Source organism: Streptopelia decaocto (genome assembly GCF_964273445.1).
Source record: "Streptopelia decaocto genome assembly, chromosome: 2".
Classification (NCBI taxonomy): Eukaryota; Metazoa; Chordata; class Aves; order Columbiformes; family Columbidae; genus Streptopelia; species Streptopelia decaocto.
The window spans coordinates 65068312-65087671 of NC_138655.1; the positions used below are offsets into that span (position 1 = coordinate 65068312).

The window sequence follows — 19360 nt, forward strand, 5'->3', positions numbered from 1 at the left end:
TTCAATAGCAAGCTTATGATTTTATAGGAAGCGTATTTGCTGTGACTGTGGAAACTCAACTGGTCAAGTAAACTTGCTTGCCTGACATCTCCCTCTTATTTTTTTTCTTGACCTCTTAAAGCAATGTTTTGCTTTGTTCTGGTTTCCTATTATTCTTGAGCAACTCTAAGTTGCTCACATTCTACCACAATTTCTGCTTGAATATAGGTTTCACAATAAAGTCATTATAGACATTTTTTCCTTTCTTGAATGAGCTTTGATGTATCTGTTTGAGTTTCTTCTGCCATCTGGTATTCTGCATTGAGATCCACAAGCCATGCTGTTAACTCCTCACTAGTATTTTCTCTTTTGCATATGTTTGGTGGGACTCCTAAGCTGCATTAGCAATCTTCAGAAAACACATTTGTGATGTTGGTTCTGAATTCCCTCATTTTGTGCTTTATGTAATTTTGTGCTGGCTTGAGGATGCTCCTGTTGAAAAGCAAACAACTAAAAATGTTCTTTCTTCTTGTTGGCTCATTGCACTACATTCCCACCCTCCTCCTGTTCTGCCACCCAGAAGAACCTGGTTTAGAACACAAAAACTAGAAACTAGATGGAGAGGTTTAGTGTTAGCCTTCACGAAACAATTGGTGATTATTCCCAGGAACTTCTCATTTCCTGAAGCAGAGATTTTACTACAGAGCTAGAAGATGGGCTCAACTTCAATAATTTATGTGAAATAGTAAAATCTTCCTTTTCCTCCTGAATTCACATGCATTGTGGTGCAAGAGAGAATGGTGCATGTATTAAGTGTGGTTTGGATGTAAATGTTCAGCATAGTTTTTTTATTTTCCCATTTGAAAAAGGGCTGAAATTTCACTCATGAGTATTGCAGTAATTGCAGTAATTATATTTCAGGGCAGAAACTTTTCTGTTTTCTCTAGATGTGAACCCTCCAACTACTAGGATGTGTATTTTGACTTTTTATTACAATGTGGTGTTGTAATAGGATTCTTCCTTCTCCAGGGAGACTTTTATATTTATATATATGTTTATACACAGACACACACAAACATATTAAACATGGTTTTGTTATGGGATGAGGGCACTGAGTCAAAAAAGCTAGGTTTTATATATTTTATTCATAAAAACAGATTTGCAACAATTTATTAAAAATTGATCTCATGCAGTATAAGGTTATACAAGAAATTCTTCATTTACATTTTATTCTGGCAGTTCCAGTCTAGTTTAAAGCATTTGTGCACTAACATCATTGGAAAATGCCATTGGGGCACAGCCTCTTCATAAATTTACAGTACATTTTTGCTGCAGTATAAAAGAACAGAAACATTAAACAGCTATATTCACTTGGTTGGTCTTGTTATCTGCAGTAAAGTAAAAAAAATGTTATGGGAGAAACTACAGTATCATTGAGACAAAGAATGTACTGCATGGTTTAAACCTAATAAACGTCACACAGTCAGTATTCACAAAGTTACAGACACACACACACACTCACCTCCAATGGTCCGATACTTCTGATTTTTTTTTTCCTGCTAAATTGGAATAATATTTCTACAGAGATCTTTGTGTATACATTATATACAATATTGTAATTTTCTCTTTTTAAAAATTAACATTCCTTTTAAAATAAAACAGGCCCTGATGATATTAATAAAGCAAGAGAATACTGTCAACACACATTGAGTGACAAAGTCAGTGTTTAGTGCTTAAACAGAGTAATGAGTTCTATTTTATCTGTGTTTATACTTACATATTTTTGTTCTAAAAGCTACAGATATTTCCATAACCTCTCTTACTGTATGTGCCAAGTGAAATATTTTGTGATGCTCCTGATTGTAAGATTCAGATACATATTCACGTTGGTTTTGGCCACTATGAGGTGTCTTTTATTTTTAATGGAGATTTATGCTAGCTTGTCAAAGCTGCAGTTAAGTCCCTCAGCTAATGAATCTCTACAGCTGTGCTTCAGTCATGGCTGATTTGTAAACCCTCGTAGGAACATCATTCCAAAGGTTTGGTCTGAGGTGCACAGGTGTTGGTCAAAGAAAACTGAGAGCCCAGTGGGTACTTCATGTGGGTTTTGTATTTTTTTCCCCCTACTCTTAGCAAACAGCCCTGGGAGTGAGATGCTACATTTCCAGTCCCTTGGAAAAAGAAGCTGCAATGTGTATCTCACCTGTGCCTGAGGGTTTGGCTCCAGAGCTAGTCCAGACGGTGTGCCACTAGCGTTCCTCCCAATTACTTTGGTTCAGGGGATGGAGCTAAAGTATAAAAGCTGATGTTTTTTTCACAGTCCTTTTAGGATTCAGATAAAATATTCTATTGGTAAATTTGATTTGTCCCTTCTATTATCTGCTACAACCGCCACACACGCGGGTACAAAGCAAACATAGTGTATATTCACATCTATGTGCTCTGCAGGCTTTGCCTGCAACAGCAAAGTGCTGTGCCCCAACCCCTCCCCCCCAAGTCCACTAAATTAATTTTATTGTAATTATGTGTGACATAATTCAAACAAACTATGAAAAACAATCCATCCTGTGACATTAAGACTTTACTACCCATCTGTCCTCAGCTTCTTGAGTTACCAGCCTTAGGACTTTTCCAGACAGGTCAGTACATTTTGGTTGGTGGCCTTTATTCTGAAATAGGTGCAGAAACTTTGCTAAAAACGAAGCTGCAGATGGTCAGCAGTCACTACCACCATTCCTGGAGAAGGGTGAAGCTCTCCGCTTCCAACCAGCAGCTTTCCAGCTGGTGGCAACTTGGAGCTGGAGCTTCAGCCTCTGCTTGGGTTTCATGTACAGCTGCAAGTTAGAGGTGACCCTGCTCACAGCACTGCAGAGTCTCAATGACACCCGAGGAATCATTTCTCACAATCCTTCTTTCCTATCAAACATCATCCCTGAAATGAAAACAAGCAAGACTAACCAGTGCAGAATGTTTCCAGCAATTTAACACAACTCTTGTAAAAAGGAATGTATCTACTTCAATAAATATGGTATAGCTCAACCACTGTATTTTCCTTACATGGATACAGTATAGAATTGCGTGTTCTCAGCAGCCACATAAAGCTCAGTGCCATTTGAGTATTTTGTTTTTCCTTAGTGTCTTTTTTGCAAGATCCGTATTTCCCAGCCTCCTTGTTGCTAGTTGAAATTTGGGAAGAAACGTTTTTCAGTGACTTTTACACGAAGAAATAAAAACTCCATGAATAAGGCTACAGATCAAACTCCTTGTGTCCTTCTCCTCTGCCTTCCCACACAAGTTACACGGGCACTCCTGTGATGACGGCCTCAGCGGTAGTTCCTCTGCGGTCGGAGCCAATGTTATATGTTTGTGGCAGAGTTCTAGGTCAGATGTTTAGTCCAGTCATTGAGTACTTAAAAGCAGTTCAGGAAGCACTGATGTCCCTTTCCTACAGCCCTGAAACCATTACTCGGAAGGAGGGCGGCACGTGTCTGTGCCGAGGACTGGCGCTGGGGCTGACACAGGGACTGGCACAGCTGGCGTCAACTCCTCCTATGGATGGCAAATAGGCATGGTGGAGAATGGGCAGCTGCAAGGACAGCCGGCGCTGTATGCTGCCAGAGAGACAGAGAGACATAAGTGTTAGCCAAGAGCAAAATGTAATACATAGAGTCATAGAATCATAGAACCATAGAATAGTTTGGGTTGGAAGGGACCATCAAAGGTCATCTAGTCCAACCCCCTGCAATGAGCAGGGACATCTTCAACTAGGTCAGGTTGCTCAGAGCCCCGTCCAGCCTGGTCTGGACTGTCTCCAAGGATGAGGCATCCAACACCCTTCTGGGCAAATGGTACCAGTGTTTCACCACCCTTACTGTAAAAAATTTCTTCTTCATGTCTAGCCTGAACCTCCACTCTTTTAGTTTAAAACCATTACAGGCTTGTCCTATTGCAACAGGCCCTGGTAAATAACAAGCCTGCTTGTTGTGTTTGCAGGTTGCTACAAGGATATTTTCTGTGCCTGCTGCTGTGACGGAGAGGGTTAATGCCAAGAGCATTACACTCAGTGTTACTGAGCTACACCACCATGGTTTTATGTCCCCTTGGGGACTTTTTCTGACAGGCTAGACATGACAAAAGAATCTAAGGGTACGTTCTCATCATCCCACAACCTTCTGAAATTCCCAGGCACTTCCAGGTTAATCATTAGACTGCTGATACCAGAAAAAGGGAAAACCTTAAATTTGCAATGAGGACATATAGCTTTGCAACTCCCTGTCCCTTGCAAAGTGATCTATTGCACGCAGAGCCCCATCTGACTGCATAGACATGCAAGAGCTCACAGGCTGAGTTTTAAGCCATGCATCATTTAGCACAAGGATGTTAGAATTAAGGATGGCATTTTTGCAACTCCAGCTAAGGCAAACACAGGTGCTCGGTGGGAAGGAATTCAGACTGACAGGTTTTGCCAAGTAGTTGCTCTTTGCAGTTTAGGTCTGTGCTTTTGAGGTACTGGATGCTCTCCAGTTATCACAGTCAGTGCTATAGGACTGAGGAGTTGGCACTCTAAATGCAGTCTAACCTTCCACCCACACCAAAATTGAGTATTTAATAACCTGACATTCCATATCCAATAGTCCAAGCAGATTGACATCATGAAAACTGGTAGGTTATTGGTTTTGTTTGTTTGTTTGTTTGTTTGTTTGTTTGAAGGGATACTAGACCATGCTCACAGATATCCCAACTGATCCCGCTCTGTGGAGAGGACAGTGCCATGCTGTGGATATACTGGTGCCTTACACTAAATGAAAATCCAGTTGAGGCTTGTTAGTGCAAGAGATACTTTAAGAGATGAAGATGCTGTCATACCAGGATTACTTCTTCATTTGGAGACATTCAGCCTTGAAACAGGGAGGAACTTTTTAAAGAGAAGACAGATGTCAAATTGACAGAGCTGAACTGAAGACTGGCTTTTTTATTCCAGAAGAAAAATGGCCATATCAGTACATTGTATCAGTACAATGGAGTTTTAAATTTATATTTCCCTGTTATCTGATATAATGACTGAATATAGACAGGCCCTTGTAAGAAGTGTATGTTTGAAAGCTTGTCTTTGTACAGCCTTTCTGATTCAAATGACATTTCATTTCTTTTTTTTGCTTTGTGTTAGGAAGTGGAGACAGCTGCCAAGGCATCCATTGCACTGCTCAGTGACCAAGCGGTATAGCTTTCAAATTCAAACAGAAATGTAATGTTGCTTCTCTTTAGTTTCTTCACTACAAACTACGGCTTGTTTATACAGAGATGAGGTGAATACAGTTGTAGGCTGCCTAGCCAGGAAGATCTTTCTCATCTGTTTTTTTTTCCCCCCACAAACTCCTTTTAAAAGTTTGATGCGATATAAATCCACAACATCGAGCGTTGTAGTGCTGGCAATGCATCCTTGGGATTAGACAAAATCCATTCATTGTTATTTTGCTACTGTGCCCAACTCTTTCTGGTGGCATCAATGAAATCATGCCTTGTTCCCAAGGAGTGCAGAGGTGGCATGGCTCTCTGCTTCCATGCGCGGAATCCTTATGAGCCCCAGGCGGCGGATTGTCATTCTGTCTCTCCTTGCAGGGTCAAACGCAGAATTCCCCACGCTTATTTTCCCACCAGTGGAAATGCTTACTCTGTTCAACTGTTACAGACTTCTCATTAAAGAGCTTTCTGAAGCTATTCTAGGGGAATCCAGTTGTATAATCAAGTGAATGGGATTTTTTTTTCCACCCATTTAAGTGTTAGCCATACCATGGACAAAGCATGTTTATTTGGCTACGCCAACAGTGGCTGCAGTGGGTGGCAAATTTTGCTTTAACTGTACTTAAAGTTTACTTTCACTTGAAAACTTGGTTTCTGGAACTGGGGCAGAGGACTGTAGCCTGGAGACTTGAACACAATTAACAGTTTATGCAAAACTCTTAGGGGAAAAACAAAACAAAGTAACAAAATCCAAACAAAACTGCTGTTTTCTCCTTAAGTAAAAGCAAATCTTGTACCTTGCCTTACTGTGTGGTTTTTCTTTTCCCCTCCAATATCAGTGCTTTTCCCCCTCCTCCACCCTGCCACATTTTGTCAATGCTTTTCAGGTTGGTGGCATACAATTTGTTTTGAGTTGTCCATGCAACATAGATATGGCAAAGCATGTTGTCAAGTATTTAGGGGAAGGAATAGTTAATATTAGTATTGGCGGTTTTCTACAACTGCCGAAGGAGATGGAAAGGAAAGGTGGTGCCACACACGGAGCAGTCACTTATCAGGGTATTGTGTTAGAATAGGGCCGCATCCTCAGCTCTGTACAGAAATGCCATTTATTAGGGATAAATAAAATCAAGTAAAAGCTCGACTTCCAATGTCAGTACACATAGGAACACAATGCATATGGGAACGCATGATGCTACAAAGAGAGCAGGGGCATTTGAAAAATAATTTCTTTCTGCTATACAAAACCAGTGATGAGATCCATTGCTAAGTGGGGGGACTGGAACAACTCCTGCTACAGTTGAATATTTGAAGAGCTGTGGGAGCATATAAAGTGCATCTAAGCATTCAGGTATCTTTTCAGTTGATTCTCCAGCCCATTAATGTTGATTTTTAGCAGCTGCTGGGAAACTGGAGATGTTCTAAAAGAGTACTGTAAAGCAAGATGTTTTACTAGCAAGTGAACTAAGCATTCTAAATCCACCTTATTTTAAGGACAGATTTGAGTAGGATCATAGATAGACTAATATGAACCACTGTTAGTGAAGAAACTCAATAAAGGAGGCATGTTAATGCCAAGGCATATGGCTATAATGCAATAATCCAGTCATAACCAACTTTTTTTTATGAGAATTTTTGGTTACTAAAATCAGCGTAACTGGCTCCAGCAGGGTATTTGACTGTCTTTTAAATGTTGCTAAAAGCAGAGCTTTAGCTCAAAAAAATATCAAGTTAGTTTCTCTAATAAAGGTTACACAGCAATTAGCTGCTTTGAAGGTTACAAAAATGACCACATATAGGAAATATCCTGTAAAAACTGCAGGTTTTAGTGGGGTCCTGCAGAAATCTGTCATTGCCTCTACTCAGAGATCTGGAAGACCGTTACATGTTCTTGCTCTTAAAATGAGAACAGTATAAATTTTAATGGTGCCAAAAACTAATTCACTGAATGTAGGTCACTGATGAGATGGGACAGCATGCAGGACTGAAGGTGCCCAGAAGAATGTCTTTAAGGGTCATGGAAGATCTCCTATTGAGTATATTCATGTAGCCATCATGCAGATAAGGGGACTGATGCAATCTTTAGATAAGTAAGCAGGTCCCTATCAGGCTGGAATACAAATAGTATCCTGATTAATATCTCAGCACACTGCACAGATAGAACTGGTACTGAAATAGCGTGTCCAGCTAAGGTACACTGATCTAATCAATGCTTATAAATATCTCAAGGGTAGATGTCAAGAGGATGGGACCAGACTCTTCAGTGGTGCTCAAGGACAGGATGAGGGGCAACGGGCACAGACTGAAGCACAGGAGGTTCCATCTGAATATGAGGAGAAACTTCTTTACTTTGAGGGTGCCAGAGCACTAGAACAGGCTGCCCAGAGAGGTTGTGGAGTCTCCTCTGGAGACATTCAAAACCCGCCTGGACACATTCCTGTGCGATCTGCTCTGGGTGAACCTGCTTTAGCAGGTGAGTTGGACTAGGTGATCTCCAGAGGTCCCTTCCGACCCCAACCATTCTGTGATTCTGTGATCTTCTCCAGCAGGTCACACACCCACGGGAGAGAAAAGAGACACCCTGGCCTACTGGGAAATGAACTACTGTATTCTAAACTGGTTCAGGCTGCTTTCTGGACCTGAGGTGATCTGGCATGGTGCAGCTCTTGTCCATGCAGCTAAGCTCCCCACAAACACGGTTTCCAAGTGCCAGACTGTGCCTCAGCATTACCTGGGAAATCACAAGCTGATGCAACTGTGCTAGGAGGTACACTGATAAGCACCATGGAAAATCAACATTCAGGGCTTGAGCCTGTGCACCAGCACTGCTTTGTCTCTTGTAGGAATTGTTAATTTACACTGCGTAGCCAATGTGAACAGGAGAGAAAGCAGCCAGCACACACTTTTTGCTCCTCATGTCTGATGGTCTGACTGGGTATGGCAAATTTTACATGGCATTATAGATAACCTACCAGTTCCTGCCCAGCAGGAAAGGGAGTAAAAGGCAAAGGGAATGTGAATCATCTATATTCATGCTCTAAGGCTGCTTTACAGTCATATAGACTGTATTTTCCTTAGGTGCGGGGTTTTAAATCTGAACCAAGCGCAAACCAAATGTTTTTCATATTCTGATGGACATTATATAAACAACACCCCATGAATAAGTGTGAAACAACTTCTTGCATGACTGAGCCTGAAATGAGTGCATTCTGCTGTGCCTTCACTGTGGACACAACTGTAGGATGGGGGATCACACTTGCAGTTAGTCAAACATATCACTAATGGGAAGAAAGAATGAAAAAATTCCAAATCAAACTATTTTCTGTATTCTACAAAACTTTCATACTGGAAGACGTCAGCTCTCCTGAGTGCTATCAATAACAGGAAGCTGGGATGCTTCTTTTTGCTATAGCCATTAAAGAGTTAACATTTCTGCACTATTATCTTAATGTCCTCCTTCCAAAAGTTTGTGGCAAGGAGGAAACCTTTTTCAGAGTAATGTCCTTGAGGTTTGTGTTCTTGAATAAGAAACAGGTTCAGCAGACTGTGTGACTACCTCTCTTATCAGATGCCATGTGTACACAGTAAATGAGAAAGAGAAGGCAAAAACCACAGCTTGTCTGTAACACCTTTTTTTTTTCCCCCCACAAAAATGATATATTTAATGATCATGGAAGGCCAGAAGTGCTGCCAAACAAGTTGAAAAAAAGCACATACTTGAGGAAGAATATTCCTAAAGAGCAAAAAGTTTGGCAAGAGGCAATCTTTGGTCAAAGAGACGGAATCACAAAGCCCTAGTCCTGAAGATGGCTACACTTCTCTCTGGCAGGTCCCCTGCGGTGGAGTGGTGAGGCTCTGGTACCCAAACTGCCCATGCATCTTCAGGGTAGACATTGACCCTTGGAGCTGGCACAGTCACAGCTGTGCAAGTGCTGAATGACAATGTTTTGATTTACCAGGAATTTATTAATTAATTTCCATAAATGCCAGTGACTATTCAGATTTGTATTGACTCGCTCGTTAAGACCTTTAGGAAATCTCAGTCTTCTCATCAGTTACCGCTAGCCTAGAGGAGGGTCTGTCATTCACCAAATGTTTTTCTTTTTTTTTTTTTTTTTTCTCTCTATTAAATCTGGATTGCCTGAGTGGCTGTGTTTTTCTTAGCATCTCTCTTAATGTAAGGTGGCCATGTGCAGATGAGGCTGCATTCACACTACATTATTTCTGACAAATGGTGCTGGTAAAAGACAGACCTCTAATAGCTATGCATTAAAGCACTCTGCTGACCCCATAAAGTCACAAGAGCTTTCTCAGCAAGGGCCCTGCTTTTATGAAATAAATAGATATTTCAGCTACTGGGGGCTTTTTTTTTTGGTGCGTATGTGTGCATGTGTGTGTAGATTAGCTCCAGTGCATGTTTGGATTGGGGTTTTTTGGGGTGCAAGGACAGAGTTAGAAATCCACGTGTTTTCCTGCACCAGGTAGTACAAGGCAGTAATTGCTATCTGAAATCAGGTTTGCTGTCACTGATGGAACATGTGACTCAGTCTAGTAATTTATTTAATTTATTCTGTTTTTAAATAAGCTTTTAAGTTGCCTGTGTGCAAAACAGGAATCTGACAGCTATTAGCTCAAATCCTGATGAAGTGATGCCTGTGTAACTTGGCTGCTTTGGGGAATGAACTGATCCAGGGACAAACAAGCACAGTGCTTCCCTGAGCTCTGGCCCACAGCAGGCTCTGCTGAGCTGGTAGAGGGCAGTACGTGAATTTATTATAGAGCTTCCTGGAGAGAAAAGCTGATACCATCAGACTCTTTTGCCTCCATCAATCCAGCAAGTGCGTTGTGCCATCTTCTCTTTGTAGCCGCAGCATTGTTTCTAAGGGAAACTACTCGGTGCAGGCTTTCCTATGCCAAAACTCGGGTCCAGCTGCTATGGTAACGCTGAAAAGCCCTAGGACTGTTTTTATTTCTCAGCTAGCTTAAGATCGAAAGAGAACAAAATGGCGATGTACACCATGAGCCCTTCTGGCTGGTGTGTGGAAGGACGTGGGCTGTTGACAACAGCCACAACACATGTATGCACATATGTACACCCTCTTCTCTCCTTAACATACATTGGTGGTTGCGCACAGCTTGACCTGTAACTCTCTACAGAAACTTTAGACTTCATGTTGTTTCCGACAAGACAAAAGAAGTATGTTAGTTGGCCTTTGGGGCACCTTAGGATCTACTGCCCCTGATATCCTCTAAATCTGGTGGGGATGGTGAGCTGGGGGCAGGGAGGCACCAGAGTACAGCATTGCTGCCTACTGGTGCTTCAGGAGTTGGCTTTCACATCTTCTGTTGCTGATGGTTCAGGCTCCCTCTGTAGCTGGGGCTGGCAGAAGGGGTTTACAGTGAAGGTCTTCCCATAAAAATGCATGAAAGAGAAATATGGGTTTCAATGAAATGTAGTAATTTAAATTAATGTTTCACCAGCAAGGCAGCTGGTGTCCAGGGTGGAATTTATGGCTAAAACAGTAGAAAATGTATGCACACAATCACATGCATATTCAAGAAAGCAGGGGTACCTCCTTCTCTATGAGTATGTAATGGTGTATACTTACTGTTCTGGTGAGTTGATGTCTTCTATAGGATCTTTGCTTGTTCTGGATGGGTCTGATGAGCCCCATTGTGCTGGTGGATTTTGATCAAGATGATTTTTCAAAATGGCTTTCTCACCATCTAGATGGGTAACACATTCAATTTTACCAAGTGACCATTTTTACAATGTTTCATTTTAAAATTTCCCAGATGTTCTTAATGCCACAAAGTAAAACCTTTCTGCCCATATTCCAATACAGTCTCAGGTTTCCTTGTGACTCCTTGGTACTCTTATGCTTCAGTGATGTGCTCCTTCACAGGAACTGTCATGAAGAAACAGAAAAGGGACAAAACCTCTTTTCTCCTTCCTTTGCTTCCCGCCCACCTTTAAAAAAAGGTACATAGACCAAACCTTGTTTCCCACCTCTGTGTAGCCCTGTCATGCCCTCTCATCTTGCCTTATGCTCTGTAAAACACTCATGTAACTGCACCATCATGTTACCTTGCACTCAAAAATTGTTACCTTTTCATATGAATAAACATTCTTATTTAAGCTTTTTCCTAGAAAAAACTATAATCTCATTGATGAATAAAACCTTGGTACTCTCGCAATCACACAAGCAATTAAGTGCCATCATTTAACTATTTTCTATCATTTAGCACAGAAATATGATTCATATCAGTCACACGGGTCCATAGGCTGTCTGCAGGAAGGACAGCTAATGATTTCATTAAGCTTTCTCCTGCAGTTTTCTTTTTTGCATAGTGATAACGCAGAAGATGATAATTTTCCCCGTAAGTAGCTTCACTTGTTTCCCCCAGGAGTCCCAGGAGTCCCTGGCAAGCTGTGCTGAAGCTGGTGGCATCAGTCCCCCTGAGAAATGCAGACAAACACAGCCATTTTAAGAAGGCTGTCTTCGCCGGCGATCCTTTCTGTTCCTGCCTGCTTTTCCAAAGTCTCCCTGCTGTGTTAAGCCAAATAAAATCACATGGAAAACATCCGAGTAATGAGGACAGCGCACAGTTTTCATAAATAATTACAGAGCAGCTCCAAATCCATCACCGGCAGTTGTTTGCCACACACACAGAGGAACAGTGATTGCTGCAGGCATTAAGGCAGTGTGGAACAGGACTTGAAGGTAAAAACTGGAAAAGGACACTGGAGGATTTTAATGTAAAAATGGGTATGAGGGAGAAAAGCAGGAAAATATTGAAGAGAAAATGAAAATAGCATGAAAATCCCAGTGCATATTGTAGGATTGAGATGTTTTTCTGTTCTACTCGTGCTCAGAAGCCCCAATAATGCTCAGGTCCCAGCATACTAGGAATATCTACATTATCGACGAGTGCAGTAAGGATACTGGTGGGACAAAACAGGCAGCAGAAATAAGGAGTGAAGAAAGAAGGTGAAAGCAGAAACAGGAATGTTTTGAGGGTGAACTCCAACATGTATAATTGCTCTCCCAGCGCGGTCAGTCCCAGCATTATTTTGTAGCATTCACTTTCTGCTGTGGAAAACCTAACAAGCAACTTGGGAAGAAGTGAATAGGTCAGGATACAAAAATGTGCAGACATGCGGATCGCTACAGCTCAGAAGAGCAGGAAAGAAGATTTTTTCACTTATGTTGCACGGTACACAAAGGTCTGGGTGAGAAAGGAGGCGATCAGAACACATGAATCTGCTTCTGTTGGGGCAAGAAAATGTTGGTAAAAGAGAATTAAGGAATTCAGTTGCAAGAAGAATGCTTAAAAGGAAGATCTGACAGGAGTCATTGGTGGTTTAGCTGTGAAGCAGCAAATACTCAAATCTGACAGTGGCTAAGATAAGCAAGGAAGTCTATAATCTCTGGGCAGCCTGAAGTTTGCTGGTGTGGCATTGGCTGTCACAAGAGTTGTTTTTCTTTTCCATATATTGCATTTCTATGTATATTGAGCTTGACATTTGCATAAAAGCCTTGTGATGTCTATAAACAGACACATAAAAAGGACACTTTTTACTCCCATGATTAAAACCAACATTCTATCCTAAGCTGATCTGAGCTGACAATTAAAACTGCTGACTTTATGATAGAGACCAAAGTTAAAATTTGAGTAATCCTTGTAATTAGGGATGGAAAAGGTGTATTATTTAACTCTTTTAAGGTCCCAACTCCTTTGGCAAAAATAAGCAATTTGACCTTTTACAAAGCCACTGAGGATTACAATTCTTCATCAAATGACTGGAATATGAAACTGTTGGGCTTTGGAGTATATGATTTAGTATATTAATCTGTGTTGCATGCGCCTTAAGGGGTTTCTTGTGCTTTCAGTTGTGTTGTGTGTGTGAGAGAGAGAGAGAGAGAGAAGGAGGTGGTCCCTGTCAAAAAGGTGGGGGATTTAGTTTAAAGTAGACAGAAATTATGTATTCTCTGCCTACTCACCCCTCAACACTGACTGCCCAAATCTCACTATGTGTTATTCTTAATAGACCCTTCTCCACCACTCTTGCAGATGACTCTCCCTTAACACACTGCATATATTTCTGTATACAAGGTTACCATATAAAAGTTTTAATGTACTAGGTTAAAAAAATACAGGCAAAATCCACCTAAAACCGCCACAATTTTGAGATTTTTCTTTTTCCTTTGCTTCTTTCAAAATGCAAAATATTGGGTAATTCTTATTTGTTAAGCTTTTTGGGAGAGGAGTTGTTGGGGCTTTATTCTGCAGCTATGGAAACTAGAATATATTTATTTTTTTTTTCATTTACCTTTCATTTAAATAATGAAGAGCAAGATTCTCACTTAGTCATACGCTTCCAGGAGCTGAAGCTTAAAAACACTATCGCCATATGCACTTAAAAAACTGAAGGGTGGAGGAAACTGACTTTATATATGTGAACAACTGAAATAAAATAAATTAAGAGTAACGGTAAACATTTGAGTTCCCAGTTTCCCCTGGAAAGTGTAGCGCTGCTTTAAGTACTTCCCCATCTTTTCTTCCTCTGTCCATTAACTATACCACTTGAAAAATGCCCTTCATTCTCATTCAGCCTTAATAAGTTGCACCGGGATGATCTCACTACCTTCAAAATTGAATTTACATTAGCCAGAAGTACTTTGTAAGTAATTTTCACCTTCGCAGACCTCAAACCGGAACTCAGAAGTCTGACTAAGTGACGCCTGAACACTTTCCGTTCAGAAAACTGCCGGGGAAAAAAGGACATATGGGTCTCAAGGGCCTGGCGCGGTGCTCACTAATGGCTTCATTAGAAAACAAAAACCCGCTGCCCAGTGGTTGGTGAGAGCCAGAAGGCTTCAGCCCAGGACCTTTCCCTACCTGAAGCAGAGAAATGAGTTCCAATTTAAAAAGCTTGGAGCTGCCAATTGCTCTCCTCTCGCTCTGCCAGGGGTGACGGGGCCTCAGACCTGCCCTGCGTATGATCACTCTGCAACCCGGCACTGCCAAAATTTCCTGGGCTGGCTTAAATGCATCATGCATTTTAATAACTCCTGTTCAGCTGCAGGTCAAAAGCATCAGGTGACTGCTACTGCTGTGGTTTCTTCTGAGATTTTTAGAAAACTGTGTTTCTTTAACTAGAAGTTTGTTTTGCTGGCGCTTGTACACTGCAGCTTTATTGAACATCTTCATCATTATGATTAAGTGGCAATATTCCTCTGATGGCTTACAACTTGATGGCAGAACCCACTGTTCACCTCATATCTTTCAATTCCACTGTTGTTTTCTCTTTGCTAGAAAGCGTATTTTATGTTCCGCAAAGAAGCAAGTGTGGTTTAATAATGACTTAATAGAGCTGGCAGAGATAACCTTGCTGATTTACTAAGGAATTCTGGAAACTTTAAAGCTAGCTAAAGGCATATTTTTTAAAATCTACTGTAATTTTTCACACTTCTGTGGTTTGGACCATGAAACAAGACTAGCCAGTTTCCGCTTTTTATGTGAACAGGATGAAAAGAAAGTAAAATGAAGGAAAAAATTAAAATGATCACATTGCCTGCTGGGTATATCAGAAAAAGTTCTCCTGAACTTAGCTTGCAGCACTAGGCAGTCTAAAACATGACTTCTGATAGTTTTGAAAGGAAGATTTTTTTAAAATAAAAGAAAAGCCAGCAAGATTCTCCTTTGATTTATATTACTTTAAATCAGAAGAAACTCCTTTTACTACAGATTCATTTCTGTGCAAGGAAGGGCAGGCACTGAGCCTCTGGTAGTTTGCTCTCCCTGTTGAAAAAGAAACAATCTCCATTTTCAGGATTGGAATCCATTTGCTGGACTTCATAGAAACAAGTATACATATCTCTATATGCAAAGGATATAAAGAACTATAGCGTTTCTTTAAAATAGCATCCCTTTAAAGTCTTGCACACCTATTTCTGAAAGCCTAGCCTTTGAATCTGTAGTTTCAATCTCAAGCTTAGTGCTTGAATTACGCCAGCTTCATAGAAGTAATATTTCCTCCCTCTGTCACAGAGGAACACTGTGCTGCTTCGCATTTACAAACAACATGCTTTTGAAATCTGTTTTCCTTTGAGCTGCTTTTACATGGGGAAGAACTAACGCTAGGAAACATTGGAGTGGGGTGACAACTGACAGTATGTAGACATATCTGACATGTAAATGAATGCTCCCAGTCCATTTACAGCAATGAGCAAAGACTGTTTTCTGGCTCAGAACAGAAAAGGCTTTCTGCCTGCACAGAGAGAGAACTCACAAAAAGGGTTTGTCCATAAGTGGGGACTCTTGCAAGGCTGTCTCTTGCTTCTTACGTATTTTCCACAGTATGGCTGTCATCCATTCATTTTCCTATCGTGCTATTCAGAAATGTACTGGCAAAGGTAGGAATAAATGGAGATTCTCCTGCAAGATTTCTTTTGAGCTTGACTTTATATGAAACTCTGGCAATCTATGAATCATTCATGTAGAAATAATTTCATGTAATAAAATGTCAAATAGAAATCAAATAGAGTAAGATTGTGAAATTCCGAGCACAGTGAAATTAGCCAGCCCCCCCAGACCACATAGTATCTTCTCTCTGTTTTTTTCTCCTCAGTAACTTTTATCTCTGCAGGAACTTGCATGGTCAAAATAACTTCTACCTTCACAAAGTCTCCCCTGTTTCTGGCACACTGCTGCATGGGTGGAGGGAGCCCTTTTGGGAAGTTCTGGTTATGTGCCCATTGCAGGGTGTTTCTTCCCTGGAGCTGTGCAACACAACCTTCGTCTTTACACAGCATCACAGTTGCAAGCACTTGTCCTGCTTTTTCCAAATGTCAGCCCAGAAAACTCAGCCCTGTCTCCAAGCTTGGTCCTCTTTGCTGAACAGCGCTGCCAGGAGCTGAGTGTGGGTCTCACCCACGGCCCGTCCCTGCCTTAAACCCCAGCTGAAATGCGGCCAACAGCTCCAGCAAGGTGAGCAGATCCCACAAACAGCAAGCTGAGGGACAAGCAAATGTGGTGCTGTGCACAGAGCCGAGGTCGCTAAGCAGACACAGTGACTCAAAATCACCCCAGGAACGTATCAAATGAAGTTAAGGGCATACCCTTTTAAATTCAACTGGAGAGGCCATTTGAGGTCCCAGAGCCATGGTCTATAAAGCACATTGGGAACTGCTTGACCACACAAAGCTGTCTAGCAACACAGGCAAAAGATGCATTAAAAAAAAAAAAAAGCAATCAAACCATAAACTACAAACCACATTTCCTAATTGCTTTTCTTACATAGCCAATTGCTGTAGATGTCTCAGGAACATTACACATTTCTGAACAAGAGACGAGTGTCTCGGATAACATCTCTCTTTAAATGAGACGTACTGAATTGAAATGTGCTGTAAAGTAGGAGTACACCAGGAGCTGCTGCTGTTAATAACTAACCAGGAATCCCAAAGTTATGAAACTTAGCCTGAGGTCAGGTAGTTATGGGAGTGCACAGTTGTGTCTATTTTGGCTAAAGTAATTTAACTTTTGTGTCCTAAATCTGTACTTGGCATAAATGACAGTAGAGGGGAAGGAAGAGAAGAACCAAATAACCTCCTTTGGCATTTGGCTATAAGAGTTAGGAATTTTAACATGGGACAGTTTTAACAGATCAGAAAACTACTGAAGTGTGCTATGACATCGAAGATTGATTAGGACTTGTTCGAGATGCATTGCATAAATCCTGTGTTATTATCTGTTCTTTAAAGTGCAGTGCCCTGAATTTGTGTACTCAATAGCAATGGGGATACATTACATTGCATTCTCTATGTAAACTCCTTCAGAACAGCAAGGTGTAATATTTTATAAAGAGGACTGACATGGGATTCAGCCATGTCCACAATGGAAATGTGGCAAATGATCTGCTATGATTTTTAGCTCCAAGTCAGATGCTATTTTTAGAATGCCTCTTTACTGTCCTACTCCTTCTCTCTCAGCTCACATTTTTTACAGGGTCCTAGGTAGGCAAAAACCTTGTCATCACCTTAAAAACAACATTAGACCGGCTTCCCCAGTTGCACAGTGGAGGTGAGAGACATGGTCACTTCTAGGTCATGCTAATAAATTATTTACAATCCTGAAGCTTCACTCAAGTACCATCAGGGACAGATAATTTCAAGGTTCTGTACTTTCATTTACAGATGAAATACATAGCTACAGAAAGCATAGTTATGTCAGTCAGGGTTAGCTTTTCTGTAGCTGTAAGGGCCAGAATTTTTTAAAATACCATTTAAGTGATGTCTGTTTGCATCTGCACAGAAGCATCAGTGACTCAGCAGCATGAATTCTCCAAAGCCTTGTTATTTTGATCAGAATGGCAAATTTAAATTAAGCACATAGGTTGAGTATTAGGAATGAATGCGGTGAGAGAAATAGAGAGGAGATTCAGACATGCAGCAAAGGGACAGGGAAACATGGAAACAGAGAAAACAAGAGGAAGAAGAAACAGAAATGGAGGGACAGAAAAAGGCTAGCAAGTGTTGTTGAACATGATGGCTTAGAGCCTGGAAATATGAATATTTGGTGTCACTAGGGTCAGAATCAGGATACTCCAGAATACTCATGCTTGGGGCATGTGCCACCACGTCTGGAACCAAGCTTCAAACGCTTGCTGCATATTGGGATCCAGGTCTTCTTCATTCCCAGGTGAATGCAAGGTCTAACCTATCCAATAGGTTATGCTCCCCCCACAGCTCCCTGCCTTTTGTGTAGATCTTGGTAGGTCCATTCAGAAAACTGTACCCAGCAGCTTCAGTCTGCAGAAGAATATCTGCCCTGTAAATCCTCGTAATACATAGTTCCAAGCTACTCTGAACATTAAGGCTCTGTTCTTACAGGTGATTTTAAATACGTACCCCCCAGCAGAAATGTAAACACTGGGGAATTGTACTGGGGGAAAATTAGGAACACAGACAATCTTGGATGCTCCTGCTTAAAGCAGCAGTTAAGCATTGATGTCTTTTGTAGACAGAGCCACAAGTAAGTGCAGAAAGGTTATATTTTCTCCTTGATTTCTTTACCAGCATCCTATTGCTAATGGAGTGCAACCTACTGTGGAAAGCATCCCATCCTAAATTTATACCCAGCGTATCTCTTGAGAATCATTTTTATTTCTCATGCCCAAACTCAAATGGGCATTTGGCACAATGTAATGTATCTTTTCTGCTTGAAATATTATTCATGATTTATCATTTCTCCTGGAGCATCTGACATGAGTGGAACATTCTATATGTTCCTTTCAAACACTTGGTAAAACTGCCTCATCCCACTCACTGATGTTAGTTCTTGCTGCTGATCTCAGGCCAATAATCACACGCCTCCAGCAGCTATTTGCGTTTTCCTTTTCCTCCTTTCCCCCCTTCTGTTTTTTTTAATTTTAAAAAGGACACTGGGATCTCTATGGAGCTCTTCCTTTTTTTCTCTTCTCTCCACAAGTTACACAACCAAGTGTATACCCAGGCTAAAACAAAAGGCATATGAAAAAGTAACCTTATCCAACCAAAATTTCAATATACTTTAAAAGCACGTATGAGCTCTTGCTGTTCTAAAATTATTCTTCAACAACTATACTTGCAGGAATGGCTTCTGTTCCACTTAACCAAGATTACACTGCCACATCAATAGGAATTCTGAGCCTAGTATTGCAATAAATATGCAAGGCTACAAATTCCCAACAAGGGGCAACTGTTTTTTCAAATATTATAGTAATATTCAGCTATACAAAGTCATTTGCCAAAAGTCACAAAGTAGATGCATTCTAGAGTCAGAAATGGAAGCTAGGTGTCCTAGCTTCCACTTTATTGCGCTATGCACCAGATCTTATTGCTTCCCAAAAGTGAAATAGATTTAATGGAAGCAATTCTTTCACATGCATTTCTTTGGGGAGTGATGCAAGAGACACAGTAGAAACAACTTAGGAATATTACAGTCATCATGAAATCCTTTTTTATCAGTTCCTAGGGAAGAGTTTTCACACATGAGTGCCTTCAATTCTATATTTAGAGTCCAAATCAGCACTGAAATATTTACATGCTTCTCTTCTACGTGCTTGATAGCAATGTCCAAAAAGCAGGATTTTTAA

The 19360-nt window shown here is 40.9% G+C and overlaps 1 protein-coding gene across 1 annotated transcript in view; it reads right to left on the reverse strand.

Moving 5' to 3' along the window:
- Nucleotides 1–3424: 3424 nt before the first annotated feature.
- Nucleotides 3425–19360, reverse strand: part of GABBR2 (gamma-aminobutyric acid type B receptor subunit 2) — a gene marked incomplete at both ends in the record, with an annotated part of 486849 nt that continues 470913 nt past the window's right edge. Inside the window, 2 exons of the mRNA XM_082045863.1 lie at nt 3425–3590; nt 10830–10947. Of these exons, the coding sequence (XP_081901989.1) occupies nt 3425–3590; nt 10830–10947 (284 nt within the window). The remainder of the gene's footprint in view (nt 3591–10829; nt 10948–19360) is intronic.